Below are 20385 nucleotides of genomic sequence, written 5' to 3'. Positions count from 1 at the left end.
GGTTTTTCCACAGAGTTCCTGGTGATTCCTAGAGTGGTGTGACATCACCTCCAGGATATTCCTGGAAGTCACATCTTACCATTAGGCCCAACAGCCATTTAATTTTTTCTAAGCAGCGATAGGAAACAGGAACTAGAGGGTGTCCCTCCCTCACTAGGGAACTGCCTCCTATTTGGAGGTAAGGATGGGGATCCAATGCTAGATCCAGAAAGCCAATGCAAAGACTGGTCATCCAGGGCCAATTCCCTGCACAAGCGACACAAGGAACCATTTGGGGCACTGTCCTGAGTGGGTAAAACTGTCCTTTCTCTTTCTTATTCAGAGTCGCCCTTTTTTTTGGAGAGGAGTGTGGCACTCTAGGCTGACTAAATCAAAAGCAAAGAGCTTCAAAGTTAAATATAGCTTCCAAGTGGGTTTTTGACTCAGTGGCAGAGCATTTGCTTTGCATGTAGCAAGTCCCAGGTTCAATTGCTGGCATCTCTCTCTCTCTCTCTCTTTTTAAAAAAAGGATCATTTAGTAGGTGATCTGAAAGATTATTGCGTAAGATCCTGGAGACCCTCTGCCAATCAGAGCACACAAGACTAGAGATGGGCACGAACTGAAATATGAACCAAAATTAAGCATGAACCAGGCCGGTCCGTGGTTCATGAACCACAGTTCGTCAGATTCCATTTCTGACGAACCGCCATGAACGTTTAGGCTGGTTCATTTGGTTCATTTTTTGGTTCGTCAGTGCAGGCAGCCTGGTGCCAATCAATCAGTTTCCTAGGCAACAGGGGATAGACTTCCTGCAGACCTTATGCTGACCCGGAAGTGACCTTCTGCTGACCCAGAAGTGATGATTTTCTGACCCGGATGTGACGTTTTCACGAACCAAAACAAACCGGTTCGCAAACCAGGGGCAAGTTTGTGAAAGTTCATGGTTTGTGGTTTGTGAAATTTGACAAACCACAAACCACATCATTCGTTTTTTTTCTGGTTTGTGCCCATCTCTACACAAGACTGACCTTAGACTTGCCAGGGCGGATGTGAAAGGAAAAGTTATATTTTTCGGTGTAGTAAAGGAAGAAATAGCATAACTGGGCACCAGATTTGCTAAGAGAAACAAGAATGGGAAGAGGGAAAAAAAGGCCAAAGATTTGTGTCATATCTGTTCTGCAAGGTGGATCGAGAGAACCAGCATGGTTAAAGGGCAGACTTTGGGACTAAGACCTGGAAGATCCAGATTCAAGTCCCGCCCCCACCCCCAACTGCTTGCTGATTGGCTTTTGGCTGGTCACACAATTACAATCTAACCTACTTCATGAGGTTGTTGTGAAGGGAAGGGGGAGAGGAGAGAATGATGCTGTGTGCTGCTTTGCATCTTCATTGAGGTATAAGTAAATACTAGTAGAAAACGGTGACGTTGTCAATGATATGGAAAATCGAGAGTGTCGGGTAGTGGGATTTGTTGGAGCAGCAAGAATGTTAGTGAACAAAATCATGAGACAAGTCACATTTATAAAGGTTATTTGTCAACCGGAATTGCGTCCAGTCCTTCCTAGGTCAATTTTAATGCTTGTTTGCTAACTGGCAAAAATGAATTCACTGTTTTATCTGGATAATTCAACTAACAATCCCAAACCTTCCAACAATGCTAATTTCTCGCTTTAAGGAGCTCCCTCCATTCGTAACCAGCACTGCTTGCCTGCAAAACCCTCTGTCGATCTCTTATTTAGGTTCATCTTATGCTGAATTGGTGCAAACTGAATGGTTGTAGAATGTCAGGCAGGATTAAAATGCTGAAATAGCTGACTCTGGCTACCAGTCCTCTTATATTTAGAGGAGATTTGCATGCACAATTAGAGATGTACGGGCGTGGATTTTTCTGTGGTCAGCTCTGTTAAAATCTACAAGGGCTTTAAAATACTTAGCAGATATTATGTGACATCTTGAGTGTTTGCTCTGTTTTATAAGAGGTTGTGTTTTGCTTAGTAGCCCCAACTGTTAAAAATAAAAATTAGAAAAGAAAATTGGGCAGAGCTGGATTGCTATCAAGTGAATCCATAAGTTATAGGTTACTACTCTTAAGACTGCAGCCTTAGAACGCTTTTCTGGGATTAAGCCCCGTGGAATAAAATGGGACATTTCAGAGTATACTTGTTTAGGATTAGAGTTGCCGCGCTGTGCCTGGCAACTGGCAGGAGTCGTGGTGGAAGGGCAAAGACATAGGGGGCACTTTGACATCACTTTCAGCTCCCCCCTGAAATTAGAATAATAGAATCATAGAGTTGGAAGGTACCTCCAAGGTCTAGTCCAACCCCGCACAATGCAGGAAATTCACAACTACCTCCCCCCCACACCCCCAGTGACCCTTGGTCCATGCCCAGAAGATGGCAAGATTGACATCATGGCACGTGTGGTAGAATTTTGGGGGTTTGTTTCTGAAACCAGGCCATTAGTAACATGTATCCGACTCAGAGCCAAGCTACAAGTGACGCCTTACACAGGTTGGACATTTTGTCAGCTTACCTCAAGTTTTGATGGGAAATGTAGGTGTCCTGTTTTTACAGCTTGGCTCTCCATTACAGCTGCAAGACCAGGATGCCTACATTTCCCATCAAAACTTGAGGGAAGCTGACAAGTGTCCAACCTGTGTCAGGCGTCGTTTGTAGCTTGGCTCTCAGTCTCGTTGGAAAGCTCCTAAAAGCCTCGGGGAAAGCTTTAGTTTTCCCTTTCTGTAACTCCCTGAAGGCTGGCTGGAGTTTCACTTTCTGGGAAAAGGGGGATAACACTAAGTTAATTAGCACAAATTGACACATAATGGTATGCAAGGTCTTTACCCTTGCTTCTAAATTACAGCAGATCGTTTCGATAGGGGGGCTTCAGGTCATCTTTATCTTGTTTTGAAGTACATTGGCGGAGCCTGGGCCAGCAGAGTGTGAAATTCCTTTCTGTGACCTGTAGAAGATGTTCTAATTTATGGGACTACTAGTTCCTTGAAAAGGAACAAAGTGGACCCACTGGTAGTACACAACACCCCAACTTTGTACCATAAAAGGAGGAGCCAAAATCCTTTCATTTGCTGTGTTGCCAATTGGCAGGAAAACTTCTAGGAGTTCCCCAGCTTCTAGGAGTTCCCCAGGGTAGCCTGAAAGCTTTCAACTTAGGAAGGAGGAGGGAAATAGAAAGAAAAGAAATAGTGGTCGTTTCCAGACGGCTTACCTGCCTCCGGAACGTCGTGCCACGTTGTGGGGAAAACGCGAAATATCGCATTTTCTCGCGCGAGTTTTGCGTGACGTCACATGACGTCACGCAAAACTCACGCGAGAAAACGCGATATTTCGCATTTTCCCCACAACATGGTGCGACGTTCCGGAGGCAGGTAAGCTGTCTGGAAACGGCCAGTGTGTTGGTACCTTTAGCCTTAAGCCTTTAACCCATATATATTTCTTAAGTCTTAGTGTTAAGTTCTTTCTTTTTGTGGTTTGCATTATAACCTTTGATATGTATTCAATAAACTTTTAGATTTGGTTAAGCATCTTACTTTTGTACAGAGTGCACTTTTTCTAGATAGGGACAGCCAGGGAGTTTAATCTGCACCACATAATCACCTTGGTAAGAGGCAACCTGAGCAGCGAACCAAGGGGGAGTCGCGGGGCTCGGCTGGGTCTCCCCCAAATAATTCTCGCGACAGCACACACAAAATTGACATCATGGCACACACAATGCTGGCAGGTTATTAATTCCCCCCCACTGCCACTCTGAGCAATGATGAGCAACACAGGGTGGGAGGTGTGCTACAATAACAAGAGACCTAGCAACTCCACTTAGCATTGTTCCTTACTAGGCGTACCAAGTAACCTCCCACCTCTGGCTTCTGCTGCTGCTTGAAGGGTCAGTGGAAGCAAAATGGGAGAGGGAAACCAGTGTTTCTGCATTTCCTGCTCCTTCTTACTGCTTGAGGAGTTAATTTTGCAAGGAGTAGAATTCTCCACAATGAAATCTCATCAATCAGCATATGGATGGTCCACACACCTTCCTGGAAACTCCTATTAACAGAAGTCCCCAACCTTGACAATCCTGTGGGTACTTTTGAGGAAGGATATACCACAAAATGGCTGCCTTAAAGAACAAGGCCAGTCACAAAGCAGCTGCTATGAGGGAGGCCAGTCTCAAAATGGCTGCCACCAAGGAGCAGAGACAATCACAGTATGTTGGATGTTTCCCAACTAGAGGTGGGCATGAACCTGGAAAATTCTGAACTACGCGGTTCGTGGGTTTGTTGTGTTTCATGAAGCACGAACTTTCATGAACTTGCCCTGGTTCGCAAACCACTTTGTTTGGTTCGTGAAAATGTCACTTCCAGTTGTGAAGATGTCACTTCTAGGGCAACAGGAGGTCTGCAGAAAGTCCCCCCCCCGTTGCCTAGGAAACTGATTGATTGTTCCTCAGAAATGGGCTCTGAGGAACTTCCAGTTCGAAAATCACGAACCGGCCCAGTTTGTGATGAACTTTGGTTCATATTTCGGTTCGTGCCCACCTCTATTCCCAGTCAAACATCATCCTACAACAGAGACAGCTATTAACAAATGGGCACTGTCTACAGATGCAAAGGCTTTCCATGGGCTTTTCTGAAGCACAGCACCGAGGAAGCAGAGTAAATCCAGGATCAATTCCCTGTTTTAGGGAAGAGATGCTGTTTGGCTTTAGCTTCCAAAGAAAAGGGACAGCTTGTTTCCTGGGTAGCCAAGCCCAGAGATTAAGCAAGATGATGTTTATGGCAAATGTAATGTGTTGTACTTGCCTAGGGTGAGCCTGGTTTTGCAGTTTGTTCAGTGAGTAGGGAGCAAACCAGAAAGCCCCTGCTTTTCTGTTGCATTTAGATTCCCCCCCTCCCCCAAATTCAAGAAGCAAGTCGGGACAGGGTTTGCCCCAAACTCTAGTAACTCTAGTAACTCTAGTAAGTATTTACATTTATTTTTTCATTTCCCTCCTCTTCCAAAGGTTGCTGGGAACTATACTTTGGTGGGGGTGCTAAAATGGTCTGTTAGACTCGTAGCTCCCCTCTATAATTCTCAGAGAGACTAAATGGATTTTAAAAAACAGAGTCTTGTGTTAGACTTACCCGTTTGTCTTTAGTTCTCCCCAGAGGACATCTGTAAACGCATCATCTTTCAGAGATGGATGTTTGCCGACAAATGTTGAGGTAAAAAGAAACGACTAAGCAAACCAGTTCACTTCACAGATTTTGCCTGCAGCACTGGCAACGCACTGAATTTATTTTCATTGGTGCATGGCAGTAAAACAAAAAGACTCTTTCTAGTTAGGAACCACATAGAGACACTTAACTATCCTTGAGGCTCACTGTGCGCCTACCGGGGACATATTATCTGTAAGACAAATATCTGAAGCTGTAATCCATTTTCTGTGACTACCTGTTCCCTATTTGGAAGATGTTTCGGTTCTGTCTTTTGGAGGATCTTGTCTTGTAATCAGCGCTATGTGTTCTTTTGTGAGTTGGCAGTTTAGAACTGGGGTCCCCAACCTTTCTGGGCCTGCAGGCACCTTTGGAATTCTTACACAGGAGCAACCATAAAATGGCCCCTGTGGGAGGTGGAGCCATGCACACAAGGGGAGCAATTTTTAAACAATACATTGGGAAAGAGGAGAGAGAGAGAAGAAAACATTGCCACCAAAACAATGTTATTTTAATCTGCACAGTCGGTCAAACAAGTCAGTTGAAGTCAGAGAAAGTCCTGAAAAAGCTGCAAAGCTTAGTTTCCCAAAGTTGTTTTGAGCCAAGCTACAAGTGATGCCTGACACAGGTTGGACACTTGTCAGATTACCTCAAGTTCTGATGGGAAATGTAGGCGTCCTGGTCTTTCAGCTTGGCTCCCCATTTAATTGAAGTTTACAGAACCTCACCACCACCCAGCGGAGGGGAAGGGGGGTGCCTGGCGAGAGCCCGACGCCTGCACTCCCCTTCTGACCACATGTTCTCCCTCCCATAAACTGCCGCTCTGTAAAGTTCAATTAAATGGAGAGCCAAGCTGCAAGACCAGGATGCCTACATTTCCCATCAAAACTTGAGGGAAGCTGACAAGTGTTCAATCTGTGTTAGGCGTCACTTGTAGCTTGGCTCACAGACTGATAACACTCTGCAAAGTGTGACCAAGATACTGTGAAAGAAGAAAGTTACACTACAGGAAGAAAGCCCATCTCCTGCCCCATATGCATTCACAGTTATGGCAGGCAGGCTGGCTTGCCTGACTGACACGTGCCATGGTGCCCATAGGCACCATGCCTGGGACCCCTGGTTTATCTGATGCCCCTCCTTTTCTTAAAATAAAGTCAAGGATTTGGGAGATCTCCAACAAAAATATTGGCCTACCTTACAAGGTTGTCTTAAGGATTGTCGAGAGAAAATATATGATACATGGTGAGCACTCATAAAGGCACTCTGTATATGCTATTAATAATTTATCAACAGATAATTGGGTATTTCCTCCCTTGCATTTGTGCTTTTTCATTTGGTTCTGGAGGCCAAACCAGGTATTTTATACACAATTGTGTGTCAATTTCCACCGGATCGTTTTACTATTACACAGAAGTGGTTTCAGAGGAATGAGGGTTAGCATCAGGTTCCCAGTAGGTAGGGGACCCCGGACTTACCCTCCGAGGCCTCCTCCTAGAGAGGCGGGATGACATCACTTCCGGGTATTGATGTTATTATACCGGCCACAAGTGTGCATTCGCACTTCGTGAAGGCCTAATTCTGGCCTGTTTGGCCCCAACAAAGCGCAGGAGCACACTCATGGCCAGCACAACATCACTTCAAGAAGTGACATCGTCAGACCCCCCCAGGAGTAGAGATGGGCACAATTGGCATTACGATAGGAAAATACCCCCGATAATGGCGTTCGTGCCATTGGGACCCGGCTGATCGGTGCCGTCCATGGCCACAGATTCAGTGGTTGGGGGGGGGGGCGCTTGTTCGGGGCTTGATCGGGTCGATCGGTATCTGATTGTGATCCAGACACTCTGGCACCAGCAATCTATTGCCCTGGCAACGGAGTCGGGGAATGCCTGAGCTGTGTTTCCCCTCCTTCTGTCACCCTGGAAACCCAAATGGAAGCCCAGCTTTCCTTGATCAGCAGGGCTTCCTTCCAACCACGGAGCAGCAACGCACTCACCAGTTGGGAGAAGAGATCCAGGGGAGGGAGGGGGAAGGGGGTGTTCTGTTGCCATGGGCACTCCAAACATTTTTTGCTTTTTAGAAAAACGGGGCTTTGTAGGAGGAATGGCTGTTTTTCTGTCTGTCACTCTCTGTTTTTAACCTGCTTTTAAAACACTGTATTTTGTGGGAAAACCTCATTCACGGCTCTGTGTGCGTGTTTGAAATATGCTTTTGGAAGACTGGCTGCTTGCTTTTAATATTGGGTGGGGAGGAATGGAGGATTCTGTCCCCGCTTTTTTTTAAAAGCTGGCTGAAACATGTTGACGGGGTGTCTCTGTCTCTCTATTTGGAGAGGCAGGGATGGGTTAAAAACTCCCCCCCTCTGCTCTAAGTGTGTGTGTGTGTGAGTGTGTGTGTGTGTGTGTGTGTGTGTGTGTGAACGTTCCCTCCCTGAGGGGAGGCGGCTCGTCGCCCGGATAAAAACTCCCCCCTGCTCTAAGTGTGTGTGTGTGTGTGTGTGTGTGTGAACGTCCCCTCCCTGAGAGGAGGTGGCTCGTTGCCGGGTTAAAAACTCCCCCCCCCGCTCTAAGTGTGTGTGAACCTCCCCTCCCTGAGGGGAGGCGGCTCGTCGCCGGGTTGAAAACTCCCCCCCTGCTCTAAGTGTGTGTGTGTGTGTGTGTGTGTGTGTGTGTGTGTGTGAATGTCCCCTCCCTGAGAGGAGGCGGCTCGTTGCCGGGTTAAAAACTTTCTCCCCCCCTGCTCTAAGTGTGTGTGAACGTCCCCTCCCTGAGGGGAGGCGGCTCGTCACTGGGTTAAAAACTCCCCCCCTCTGCTCTAAGTGTGTGTGTGTGTGTGTGTGTGTGAATGTCCCCTCCCTGAGGGGAGGCGGCTCATCGCCGGGTTAAAAACTCCCCCCCTGCTCTAAGTGTGTGTGTGTGTGTGTGTGTGTGAATGTCCCCTCCCTGAGGGGAGGCGGCTCATCGCCGGGTTAAAAACTCCCCCCCTGCTCTAAGTGTGTGTGTGAATGTCCCCTCCCTGAGGGGAGGCGGCTCGTCACCACCTCCCCATGCCCACCGGGCCCTGCAGTCGCCACCACCACCCACCTTCCCACATAGCTGCGAACAGCGGAGCACCCCTCCGCTTTGGCCTCCCCGATCCACGGATCGGAAACGGGAGTTGATCGGTGTGGATCGGTGATTTGGGTTCATCGCCGGCGCGGATCCACGATCAGCTTGATCGGTAATTTTTTTTGGGATCGTGCCCACCTCTACCCAGGAGCATGCTTGGTGCATGCTTTCCTGGATTGCCTTCTGGTGGCGAGCAATCGCTGGGGAGTTTACCACCCTCCCACCGATTGCAGCAAAGCCCCAGGAGATCATTCGCCACCAAAAAGCAACTGGTAAGCCTGATGTAATGGGAAAGCACAGATATCTGGATCTTTCCCCACCCCCAGTGGGTAGCAAAGCAAGAAGGAGAAGGGGGTTAAAAAAAAAATTCTGCTGGAAAGAAAATGTCTGAGAAAAGCACTATGCAACTGTGTTATCTGTCTTTCCTTTGGCTTTAACATGTTGGGGGAGAAACGGAAACTGTCAAAGAAACTTGCGCAAGCATTTGACTCTTAGTATTATTTGAATCAAGATCATCTTCCCCCCCCTTCGCTCACACTGTCTGCCAAGCAGAGGAAGGCCTGGAGGCCATTGTGAGCAGTCAGCGTTGAGATTGCTCTGTTTAGTCTTTACTCTGAAATCCTGGCTCCTTATTTTTTGTCCATGAACAAAAGCAACACAGGCAACTGTTGTCTCTTAGCAGTGGTTTCTAATTTGTTAAATGTGTTTCTTAATGACTATTGCGGTTAGTGTGCCAGACCAGGACCTGGGAGATGCACGTTCAAATCCTCTCTTGTAATGAAAATTCAGGGTGACTTTAAGCCAGTCATTTTATTTCAGCCTAATCTACCTCACAGGCAGGGCCGGCGCATCCATGGAGGTGGGTCTGGCAGCCGCCTCGAGCGCTGAGGTGCCGGAGGGGGCACCGGAGGTGGGGGCGCGCACTGCAGAGCTGGTGGCGGTAACACTGGCGGCTGAGCAGGAGAGCTGGGAAGCCGCCCGCGCACCACCCCAACTGCCTGCCGTGCCTGGCCTGCAGCTGCTGCACCCGGCTGGGAGTGCGTACTGGCAGCGGCAGCGTGAGGCAGTCTGAGTGGGCAGCCTTCCAGCCCTCCCGCTCAGTGCCCCGTGCTACCACCACCACCACCTGCACACAGCTATGGACCAGGCATGGCAGGCAGCCGGGGTGGCGCAGCAGGGCTGGGAGGCCACTGTCCCAGCTGCCTGCCGCACCAATGGGGCCGGCTTGCAGTGGCATGCTGCGTGATGACATCATGTGCAGTGACATCATCACGCAGTCCGGGTGCACGCACGTGTGGGCTGGCCACAGCCCTGAAGCTGCCCCTAGCCTCAGGCACCGCCCCCTGCTCACGGGGTTCTTTAAAGGATAAAATTGGGAAGTTCTGGCCCCGGACCTCCAGAAGTACGTCTGATTGACAGTGTCTAAGTGAGGGACAGAAGGACATGATAACATGAATTGAAGTGTAGTTTTTTAACAATTCTGAGGAGACATGGGCTTTTGAGGGGGTTTTAAAGTATGGAAGGTTGCTGGAATCTGACAATTTGTAAGCTGTAATCGGTATAATTGCTGATGTTTTGTTCTTATCAAATTTTTAACCAGCTCTTCATATCAGGAGCTCAGAGCAGCACATACATGTCTCCTTTCGATGCTCACAACAACCCTGTGAGGCAGGCTAGGCTGAGAGAGTGGCCAAGGTTCCCCAGTGAGCTTCACGTCCGTGTGTCAGTGGGGATTTGAACCTGGCCCTCCTAGCTCTAGTCTGAAATGAATAACTATACTACATTGGTATAATTATCCCCTTATCCTCCAAGCACGAAGGGGGACCTGGCACTTACTGAGGTGATCTCCTCATACATGTGCGTTCTCGATGGGAGTGATGACATCACTTCTGGAAGTGATATAATTGTGCCTAGAGGCGAGCACGCTCCTGCACTTCACAGGGGTCAATTTGGGCCCCTATGAACCATGGGAGCATGGCGTCTGTCAGGCGTGCTGAGGTCACTTCCAGAAGTGACATCGTCATGCCTGCTGGGAGTACACCTGCTGCGCACTGGCCCAGAAGGGTTTTTGCCTACCAGGCCCATTCCCCAGGCCCTTTCCCCCCACTGGCAAGGTGAGTGGTGGTGGGGTGCAGAGGCTAGGACCGGGGAATCCCCCCGCCCCACCAGGGGACTTGCAGCCGTACGCATTGGATACCTGAATCCACCCAAAGTTCCTGAATCTTGAGAGCTGTGCATGAAGAGCCTGACAGTGCTTCGGTTAACAGCGCATGCCTGCCTCCACCCAAACCTTTTCCATATGTTTCTACTCGGAACAATGCCCTGATTAAATTCCAGTGTGGTTAACAGTGCAGATATGCTGGGCCTTTTATATTCATACAGCTCAAAATATGTCAGTGAACACTATACCCTCCGGGTATGGCACCAGACAGTTCCCTGCTGGGACCAGCATTAAAAACAGGTGCAGGAAAAGTGCGTACCTGTGTCGATGTTTTCAAGAAATAAATCAATGCTGAGAGCACCATCTACTGGGCATTAGCTGTATTTTAAAATATTGTTTTCTTTCTTAAGGAATTAAGTAAAGTTCCTGTAGCACTCACATACTTCCCAGCTTCTTAAGATATGCATCTCATAAGTAGCAGTTGTAACTATGGAAACACGGGGAAAGAGTTTCAAAGACAAATGAAGTCACTTGGATGGACCTGTTTTTTCAGATATGCAAGACATAGTGTAGCTGTGCCTTCTGCTCCAACCACCATGCGTCCTGCATACAAATGCGTCCTGCATACTACTCATACTACTCACTACCAATGTCCAAAGTATATGGCACAAGCAAAAAAAGCAATAGAGACAAATCCTGCCTATGGAGAATTTACAGTCGAATATTAATAACAGAGACATCATCAGGAAACAGAGAGAAGCCGGGATAGCTAGGGAAGGATGTCTTAGGGCCAAGCTACAAGTGACGAATGACACTTGAACGGCAAGTGTATTTCTCCCTGTTCACTTGTGCTCCACTCAATCCACTTGCCGTTCAAGTGTCATTCGTCACTTGTAGCTTGGCCCTTATTGTTTGTATTTATACCCCACTTTCCTCCCCAACAGCAATCTGAATAGCCTAGACTAGTCTGAGCTTGTTAGAGTTTGGAAGCTAAGCAGGTCAGCCATGGTTAGTTTTGGATGATAGACCACCAAGGAAGACCAGGATTGTTACACACAGGAAGGCAATGGCAAACAACCTCTGTTCATTTCTTACTCCATGAGAAGTTGCCATATATCGATTACAGGTTGATGACACTTTTTCCCCTTCTTCCCAATGGGGACCCAGAGACTGGGGGACGGGGGGTGGGGAAATGGTGGTGCTATTGTGGGGTCAGTGTTACAGCACTTCCAGGGTTAACCTGGAAGTGGCATCACATAGCTCAGCACTCTAGGATTCATCAGAAACTTGATGGTAAACCGTAGAATTTCCAATGAAATTGCACCAACAGCAATTTCTCCTCATTTTTCTTCCACTGCCCTACAGAGTGGCAACAGGGGTTGGGGGCTGCCAGCAGAAGACCTGTTAGTTAGGTGGCTAGCCATGTTGGCCTGCAGTGGAACAGCAGGATTTGAGTCTAGTGGTATCTTAGAGACAAACAAGATTTTCAGAGTGTAAGCTCTCGAGAGTCAGAACTCCCTTCTTCAGACATGTGTGGAGAGACCTGTTGTGGTAGACCTGGAAACCCTAATTCTAGAAAATGCTCTAGCAATTTCCCCTAATCTCTATAGTAAAGACCTTAGAGACTAGGAGAAATTCCTAGAACATCACTATGGAAGCCATTTTTTCTCCCACTCTCAGTTTCTCAAGGGTGGGAGATGGGGCTGGAGAATTCCTCACTGGAACCAGGCAATTGGGAAGCCTACCTACCGATTTGTGGACCCCTGCCACATTACTCTTACCTATGCAAATGAAAACTTGTTATTGATTCCTGTGGGGAAAAGCAGTACCATGCTCTGAGGGATACTGTGTAGTGAGGGCAATAATCTGTCTTTCAGCCTTGACAATGTTTGGTGTGGCAGTTTCTGTCGTTTTGGTTATAAATGTTTGTGTAAAAATAGCTGTTTCCCACACATCAGAAGAAGCGGTGCCTAAGACACAGAAGCTTATACTGGAATAAACTTTGATAGTCTTACAGATGCTGCTTGATTTCTGATTTGAGGGAGATTATGATACTGTAAGCAGTGTGTGTGTGGGGGAGATGATGTGTAGATAGAGAGATATTTTCAACCCACCTTCACGGGTCCTACAATATGCAGGCCTTTACTTTGCACACACACTGCCATATTAAGGATACCACTAAATATGAGTAAGAAAATCTTAGCCGGATAAGAAGTTTTTCCTCACAAAATGTTATTTCTGTGTGTTTTAGGAGGCATGGCGGCATCTCATCTTTATGATTTCAGTTCTTCCAAGGCATCAGACAGGGGCAACGGCTCCTTTTACACCTCCCTGATTTCCGACGACCTCTATACTTCTCCTCAGGATTCGTCTTACTTCACTGGAATTCTGCCAAAAGAGGAAAGCACCGAAGGGTTTCATGCCCAGGATGGGACTGCCTTCGAATCTCGCGGTTTGTTCAGCTCTGATTCAGGAATAGAGATGACCCCAGCGGAATCCACTGATGTAAACAAAACCTTTGCCGATCCCATGGAGCAAATGAAATCAGAAGCTTATAAATACATGGACATCAGTAGATCAGAAGAGATCAAATACCAAGAACGGTGTGACACAGGCTTGGGAGATGTGGGCCCCCCGAGTTGGATTAATAAGTTTGAGGGAGATACAACTGGTCCCAAAGGGACAGCTTTTGAGGAACAACCTGTGGCCAAAAAGCCAGATTTATTTGAGGGGACTATTTTCCCGTCAGAGACATTTGGTGACCATCAATACCATGTTTCAGTAGAAGCACCGGTCAAGATTACTCTTACTGAGATAGAAAGTATAGAAGGGGAGCCTGCCACCAAGGAGAAAATTCCAGAAAAACAAGAATTGGGCCTCAAACCAAGCCACGAAGTAGTGCCGACAGTGACTGTTTCTGAGCCAGAAGACGATAGCCCGGGTTCCATTACACCACCTTCATCAGGAACAGGTAAAAAGCATCTGCATTCGGGGGTGTGGATCATTTAGGGTAACTTGCAGATAAGTTACACTGTGATAAGAGTCTAGCTGGGTTACTTAGGGCTAAACTAAGGCCCCTTTCATACAGCCTTTTGACTGCTGGTTGCTAGTGGATTTTTTGTGCCATTTCAGACACAACCAGTTCAGCGGCCAGTTGAGAATGGATTTTATTTTACTTTTTCAAGCAAAGCTGCTTGTGTCCTGTTTGCAGGGCTCATTATGAGGGGGAACGCGCAGGAACGCAGTTCTAGCAGTTCCCCAAAGAGGTCACATGTCAGGTGGCCCCGCCCACCTGAATCTCGGCCATTTTGGGCCTGTTTCAGCCCGGATTGGGGCCAAAATGGCCCAGATTGGGTCTCTGCCGGGTGGTGGATCACTCTACCACTCAGTAGTGGCCCACTCTGATTCCTGACCATTTTGGGCCCCTTTTTGGCCATTTTCAGCCCCCTTTTGCCATTTTGGGCCCAATTTCGTCCCTGAATGGCCAGGATTGGGTCCAAAACAGCCAGGATAGGTGATGTCAGGGGGTGTGGCATATGCAAATCAGTTATGCTAATGACACACTTCTGGTGATATCAAGGGCCATGGCATATGCAAATCAGTTATGCTAATGAGTTATGCTAATGAGTTCCTCCAGCTCTTTTTCTACGAATTGACCCCTGCCTGTTTGTAATGCAGGGTTGAGCTGTTTTCTGAATAACTATTTTTCTGTTCTCATGTTTTCAATATGCTTCCTATTCGCTGCAGAGTACTGTTTGAAATAACAACCACAACAACATTTGTTTTATATACCGCCCTTCAGGGTGACTTAACACCTACTTAGAGTAGTTTACAAAATATGTTATTATTATCCCCACAACAATTACCCTGTGAGGTGGGTGGGGCTGAGAGAGCTCTGAGAGAGCTGTGACTGACCCAAGGTCACCCAGCTGGCTTCAAACAGAGGAGTGGGGACTCAAACCCAGCTCTCCAGATTAGAGTCCTGCTGCTCTTAACCACTACACCAAACTGGCTCTCCATAGTGCTTCCGACAGTGTGGCTTTTAAAATTTGCCTGCCCAGTTCCAGCATGGTTGTGGGTTTTTTTTTGAACGTATATAAATTAGTGCTATAGGGTTTTTTTTAGAATTTTTTATTTTATTCATAAGATTAAAAACCCAGTAAAAAAGGCAGAGAAATAGAAGAAAAAAGTAAAGAAAAAAGAATACAAAGAGAAAAAAAGCAGAACAAAGATTAAAAATAACAAAAATAATGTTTCATTTTCCATTTTTTCTACACCTATCATATTTTAACAAACATTATACTTTTTAGTTTTAATATCTCCAAAATATACCTTTTTCATACTGCCCCCCTTCTATTTATTTTCCCCAAATTTATCTTCTTAAAAATCAAAACCACAAATCATCAGTTCATTTTCCCTTGTCTCACGCAGAAAGTCAATAAGGGGAAATTAGTGCTATAGTGATACAACATTGTAATGATAGATGTAAGTCTCTAACCCCTTCCCTTGTGGAGATAGACATTTCCTCTTATATCTCCACAAGAAGTACAGACTTTTTTTTTTAATGAAAGTTGGGAATTCAGAGAACCTGCTGCATCTATTGTTACAACACTATAGCAATATTTTTGTGCTGATTTTTTTTAAAAAAAATACAACAATCCCTGGAGGCCCATGAGAGGGGAGGTAGCCACTTCCCATGCCAGAAAAAGTGGTGCTGTTTGAAATGGCCACAGCGAGTCACATATCGTTCATCAACAGCGGAAAATACTGTTTGAAACCGCTGCCCCCACATTGCTTTACACAAAATGGAAATGTGAAAAGGCCTGAAGTGGTGGCCATGAACAGAGATAGATGGCTATAAAAGGAGGTTAGATAGGCTCATGATGGACAGTTCCATCGATGGCTAGTAGCCATGGTGACTAAAGAGAGCCTCCACATTCAGAGGCAGTAAACCTTCGAATCCCAGTGCCAGGAGGCAGCTTCAGGGGATAGCCTTGGCCTCCATGCCCAGTTTGTTGGCCCTCCAGAGCAACTGGTTACCCACTGTATGGAACAGGATGTTGAACTAGGTGAATCCCTGGACTGGTCCAGAAGGGCTCTTCTTATGTTCTTAACTACACGTTACAACATACGCAAGTCCACCACAGGGACCCACAGCCATATTGCAGCTGCAGGTTCCCATATCGCAGCTGCAAATTCCCATATTTCAGCAATCCATTATCTGGATCTACACCATGGTGTGTGAGGAGGAGGGGCTCCTGCCTCCCCCATGCCATTTTCCAGAGCCTGAACAGTGCGGGGGGGGGCATTATTTGCCCCAGAGCTTGCATCTGCAGTATGTCTGCGAGTGCGACTCTCCATAGCTGACTCGTGTATGTTGTATCATGTAAGATGGCCCTTAGAGATTTGGGATCAGGGGCATTGTCTGGGACTAGCTGTGCCTAACCTGTGTGCTTGCTTCTGCACCCATGAAAAGTCTGCTGTATGTACAGAGACACACCATGGGTGGGAAGGTGGCATGATATAGCCTGATCTCATCAGATCTTAGAAGCTAAGCAGAGTTGGTACTTGGATGGGAGACCACCAAGGAAGTCTCTGCAGAGGAAGGAAATGGTAAGCCTCATCTGCTCCTCACTTGCCTGGAAGACCCCTTGATGAGGTTGCCATAAGTCAGTTGCAACTTGACAGTGTACACATACATACATAATACACACCATACATCTCCAGCACTCTCTCATCTACCCTGATCCTAGAGGTTGCCCTATATTTCTCATGTATGTCCAAAGACATTGAAATGCCATTGCAATATACAAAGTGAGAACTCATGTGAGATATGCAGGGCTCATTTTGAGGGGGAATGCTCAGGAACGCAGTTCCGGCAGTTCCCCAAAGAGGTCACATGTCATGTGGCCCCGGCTACCTGACTCTCAGCCATTTGGGCCTGTTTCAGCCTGGATTGGGGCTGAAATGGCCTGGATCGGGCCTCTGACAGGTGGTGGATCACTCTAGCGCTCAGGAGCGGCCCGATCCTGACCATTTGGGGCCCATTTGGGGCCATTTTCAGCCCCTTTTTGCCATTTTGGGGCCAGGATTGGGTCCAAAACAGCAGGGTAGGTGAAGTCAGGGGGTGCGACATATGCAAATCAGTTATGCTAATGACACATTTCTGGTGATGTCAAGGGGCATGGCATATGCTAATGAGTTATGCTAATGAGTTCCTCCAGCTCTTTTTCTATGAAATGACCCCTGCAGATATGTATGAATTCCAGATGTGGAAATGGCTCATGCATATGAAGGAAAGGCTTGCTGCCTCTTGCACTAACTTAGAAAAGGTCTTATTGCTGATATTTTCAGGACTTTATTTATTTGCTTACTTACTTACTTATTTATTTATACTTTCTGGAGAATATTTCCCCGCTCTCTTTCTGATTTTGCCATCCTCTCTTATCCTGTTTCATCTCCTTCTTCTTTCCTTCTTTCCCATTTCCGGTTCGTCTTCACTTGAACTTGCAGAATTGTCTGGCTCAGAGTCCCAAGGTAAAGGAAGCCTGTCTGAGGAAGAACTCATCAATGCCATTAAAGAAGCAAAGGGCTTTTCCTACGAACGCCCCAAAGGTCAACCGTCACCTGTGACCGTGACAGAAAAACAAGACCCCAAAAGCAAGTCGAGTCTTCCTGCTGGCGGACCACCATTAGACAACGAGGCAAGCAGTGCTGAATCCGGTGATTCGGAAATAGAGCTGGTCTCAGAAGACCCCTTAGCTGCCGAAGAGGTTCTCCACTCCAACTACATGACTTTCAGCCACGCCGGAGGCCCACCGCCTTCCCCGGCCTCTCCTTCCATACAGTACAGCATTCTGAGGGAAGAACGAGAGGCCGAGCTGGACAGCGAGCTCATCATCGAGTCCTGCGATGCTTCTTCGGCCTCTGAGGAGAGCCCAAAGCGGGAGCACGACTCCCCCTTGATGAAGCCTGTCATCATGGACATCATCCAAGAGGAGAACAACTCCAGAAACGAAAGCCGGGGGGCTTCCAATTACAATGTAAATAGCTCCAAGGAGAGCAGGATGAACAGGGAAAACCTTGCGGACTCTGCCTCCTACCTGAAGTGTTCCTTTGCCACACCAAAAGCAAATGTTGACCTGTCTTCCTCCTCCATTGCTGCTGAAGAGACAAAGAACAAAATAGCTCAGAAGAAATCAGCCGACATGGCGGCAGCCACAGTCACAAGCCAGATGCCTTCCAAGGGCCCGGTGACAAGAAGTCCCTGGCCTTCCCCGCCACTGCCGTTTCTAAATAAGCAAAAAGGTAATTGTGGGTATGTTTTAACTGTCTGAACAGTAGCGGATATTTTTCTTAAGGTAACCAAGGGAGGTGTGGTAGGGGCTATTTCGATCTAATGGATACAGGAGGAATCTAAGAGCAGAACCACAAGTGACAAAAGGCACAGATTGGACACTTGTCAGCTTCCTTCAAGTTTTGATGGGAAATGTAGGCAGCTTGGCGGAATGTTGGACAAGTGACAGTTGAAAAGTCCGTTGGACAGCAGTCAGAGAGCGAAGCTGCGAGACCAGGATGCCTACATTTCCCATCAAAACTTGAGGGAAGCTGACAAGTGTCCAATCTGTGCCTTTTGTCACTTGTGGTTCTGCTCTTACCTTCCATGGAACTGGAAAGCACAATCAGTAGAGGGAGCAAACCTGAATTTGCTAATTTTGAGAGATGATTGCACAAAGTTGCCTTATACCGAGGCCCACCCTTGGTCTATCGAGGTCAGCACTGTCTACTCTGACTAGCAGAAGTCGTTTGTGATCTCAGGCAGAGATTTTTCACAACATACTACCTGACCCTATTAAAGTGGAGATGCTGGGGCTTGAACCCAGAACCCTCTGTGCTCTATCCACAGCAGCACAGTTCCACCCCACAAGAGCTGCTTTGGGCTCACTCACACTTCTCTTCCTGGAATCTGTGTGATGTGGCTTTCTTATGCTCACTCACACTTAACCAGTACTGATGCATTTTATCTCAGCCACAGCCCCCTACATACACCCAGCACCAATTCTTCTGTCGGGCAATGGAAGTAGGAGAAGGCTGGGAGGTCTGAAGAGCCCTGGAAAGACCACTGGCCCATCCTTCTCCCTAGGGTTGCCAACTTTGGCTTGATAGAAAAGAGTCCAGTAGCACCTTTAAGACTAAACAACTCTAATGTAGCATAAGCTTTCGAGAACCACAGCTCTCTTTGTCAGATGCATCTGATGAAGAGAGCTGTGATTCTCGAAAGCTTATGCTACAGTAGAGTTGGTTAGTCTTAAAGGTGCTACTGGACTCTTTTCTATTTTGCTACTACAGACTAACAGGGCTAAGTCCACTGGTACTTTGGCTTGGGCTACTTCAGCTTGGGAAAGTGGTACGGCAGGAAAGACTTAACTCCCCTGTGTGCCATGGTTCTGACCCAAACCGGTCTGGGAATTGAGTTTCAAGCACAGATCATCCCAGACCTCATCTGTCAACAAGAACATGATTGGCAGGCAAATTTGCTTGATTTCCTCAAACAGTTGCAAGTGAAGTTCCTGATCACTTCACCTCCATGGCCACTGATGACTTTCCTGCCCACCCCCCCGCCCCCATTTTAAAATTGCTGCTATTGCAAAAGTGCTCTGGTTCTGGTACTGGGCAATAATTCTGTGTCAGGGCATGACGGAACCACCCCACATGACTGGTGGATACTCCTTGGGTAGGGTTGCCAACCTCCTGGAGGGGGTTGGACTTCAATTCCCTGGGAGGAAAGGGCAGCTTCAGAGAGCAGACTTTATGGCATACCACAGATTGATTGATTGATTGATTGATTGATTGATTGATTGATTAGATTTTTAGCCCACCCTCCCCGCAAGCAGGCTCAGGGCGGGTTACAATCATAAATAAATTGCAATAAATAAAACCAATAAAATACATCTTAGTACCAACGTGGATTTCAGCATTCCAGGTGGTGCACCCTTCCCCCTGTCCCTGCCCACCATACACAAGGGCAGAAAAGGGTGGAGGTGTGGGTTGGTGAACCTCTAACTCTTCAAGCATGGGGAGGCAGATGGACCATATGCTCCCCCCCCCCCACTGGCAGGAGACCGGCAGGGAGGCTAATTAGATGGATCCCGTGCTGGCCTCAACCATATGCCTGGCGGAACATCTCTGTCTTACAGGCCTGCCGAAAAGATACAAGATCTTGGCGGGCCTGAGTGTCTTCCGACAGAGAGTTCCACCAGGTTGGGGCCAGGACAGAAAATGCCCTGGCCCTGGTCAAGGCCAGCCGAGCCTCCCTGGGGCCAGGGACCACCGGTAGGTATTTACCTGCAGATCTAAGAGCCCTCCGAGGTACATAAGGGGAGAGTCTAGGAGAAACAGAAGTTCCTCCCCACGTACTTCTCCCAAATCCTTAGGAATGTTCCAAGCCAGATTTGTCAATCCTGCATATGGGGGAGGAAAGATAGAAGCCCAACAGGGCACCTGATTTGTTGGAGAGGCCCTTCCAGTCCAGCCCAGCGGGCCTGTATGTGACTGTCGTTGGTTGGCAGTGCCACGCCTGAGTCATTGGCAGGGCGAGCAAGAGCGACCAGGGCCAGGAGCTGCCTGCAGCTTGGCAGCTTGGCCCTTTAAATCCCCAGCTGATACTTAGCTGAGCAGCAGCTGGAGAGGGAAGGAGTAAAGTGGACTGTCCACAGATGAAGGTGGTGACAGGCAGTTGCCTGTCAGAAAGCTAGAAGGGGCCATGCAGGCCCAAGGGCGGTGCTTTAAGGGGAAGGCAGGCGATCAGCTTTTGGAAGTCCAGTCCCCAGGTCTTCTGGGGAGGTAGATGGAAGGGCAGGGCCTGTGCAGAGAGCCAGACTGGTCTTAAAAGGCTGGAGTGGGAGGCCAGTGAGGAAATCTCAGCCCTTGTCTCCTG

At 47.7% G+C, this 20385-nt stretch overlaps 1 protein-coding gene across 1 annotated transcript in view; it reads left to right on the top strand.

The window, feature by feature from the left end:
• RTN1 (reticulon 1) overlaps positions 1 to 20385 on the top strand; it is a 179680-nt gene that overhangs the window by 70236 nt on the left and 89059 nt on the right. The window contains exons 2-3 of the mRNA XM_054971529.1: positions 12700 to 13419; positions 16962 to 17756. Coding sequence (XP_054827504.1) covers positions 12700 to 13419; positions 16962 to 17756 — 1515 coding nt within the window. The remainder of the gene's footprint in view (positions 1 to 12699; positions 13420 to 16961; positions 17757 to 20385) is intronic.

The sequence above is a fragment of the Eublepharis macularius genome, chromosome 2 (genome assembly GCF_028583425.1).
Source record: "Eublepharis macularius isolate TG4126 chromosome 2, MPM_Emac_v1.0, whole genome shotgun sequence".
Taxonomy (NCBI): Eukaryota; Metazoa; Chordata; class Lepidosauria; order Squamata; family Eublepharidae; genus Eublepharis; species Eublepharis macularius.
The sequence above is the reverse complement of the archived record's forward strand: the minus strand, read 5'-3'. Positions and strand labels throughout refer to the sequence as shown.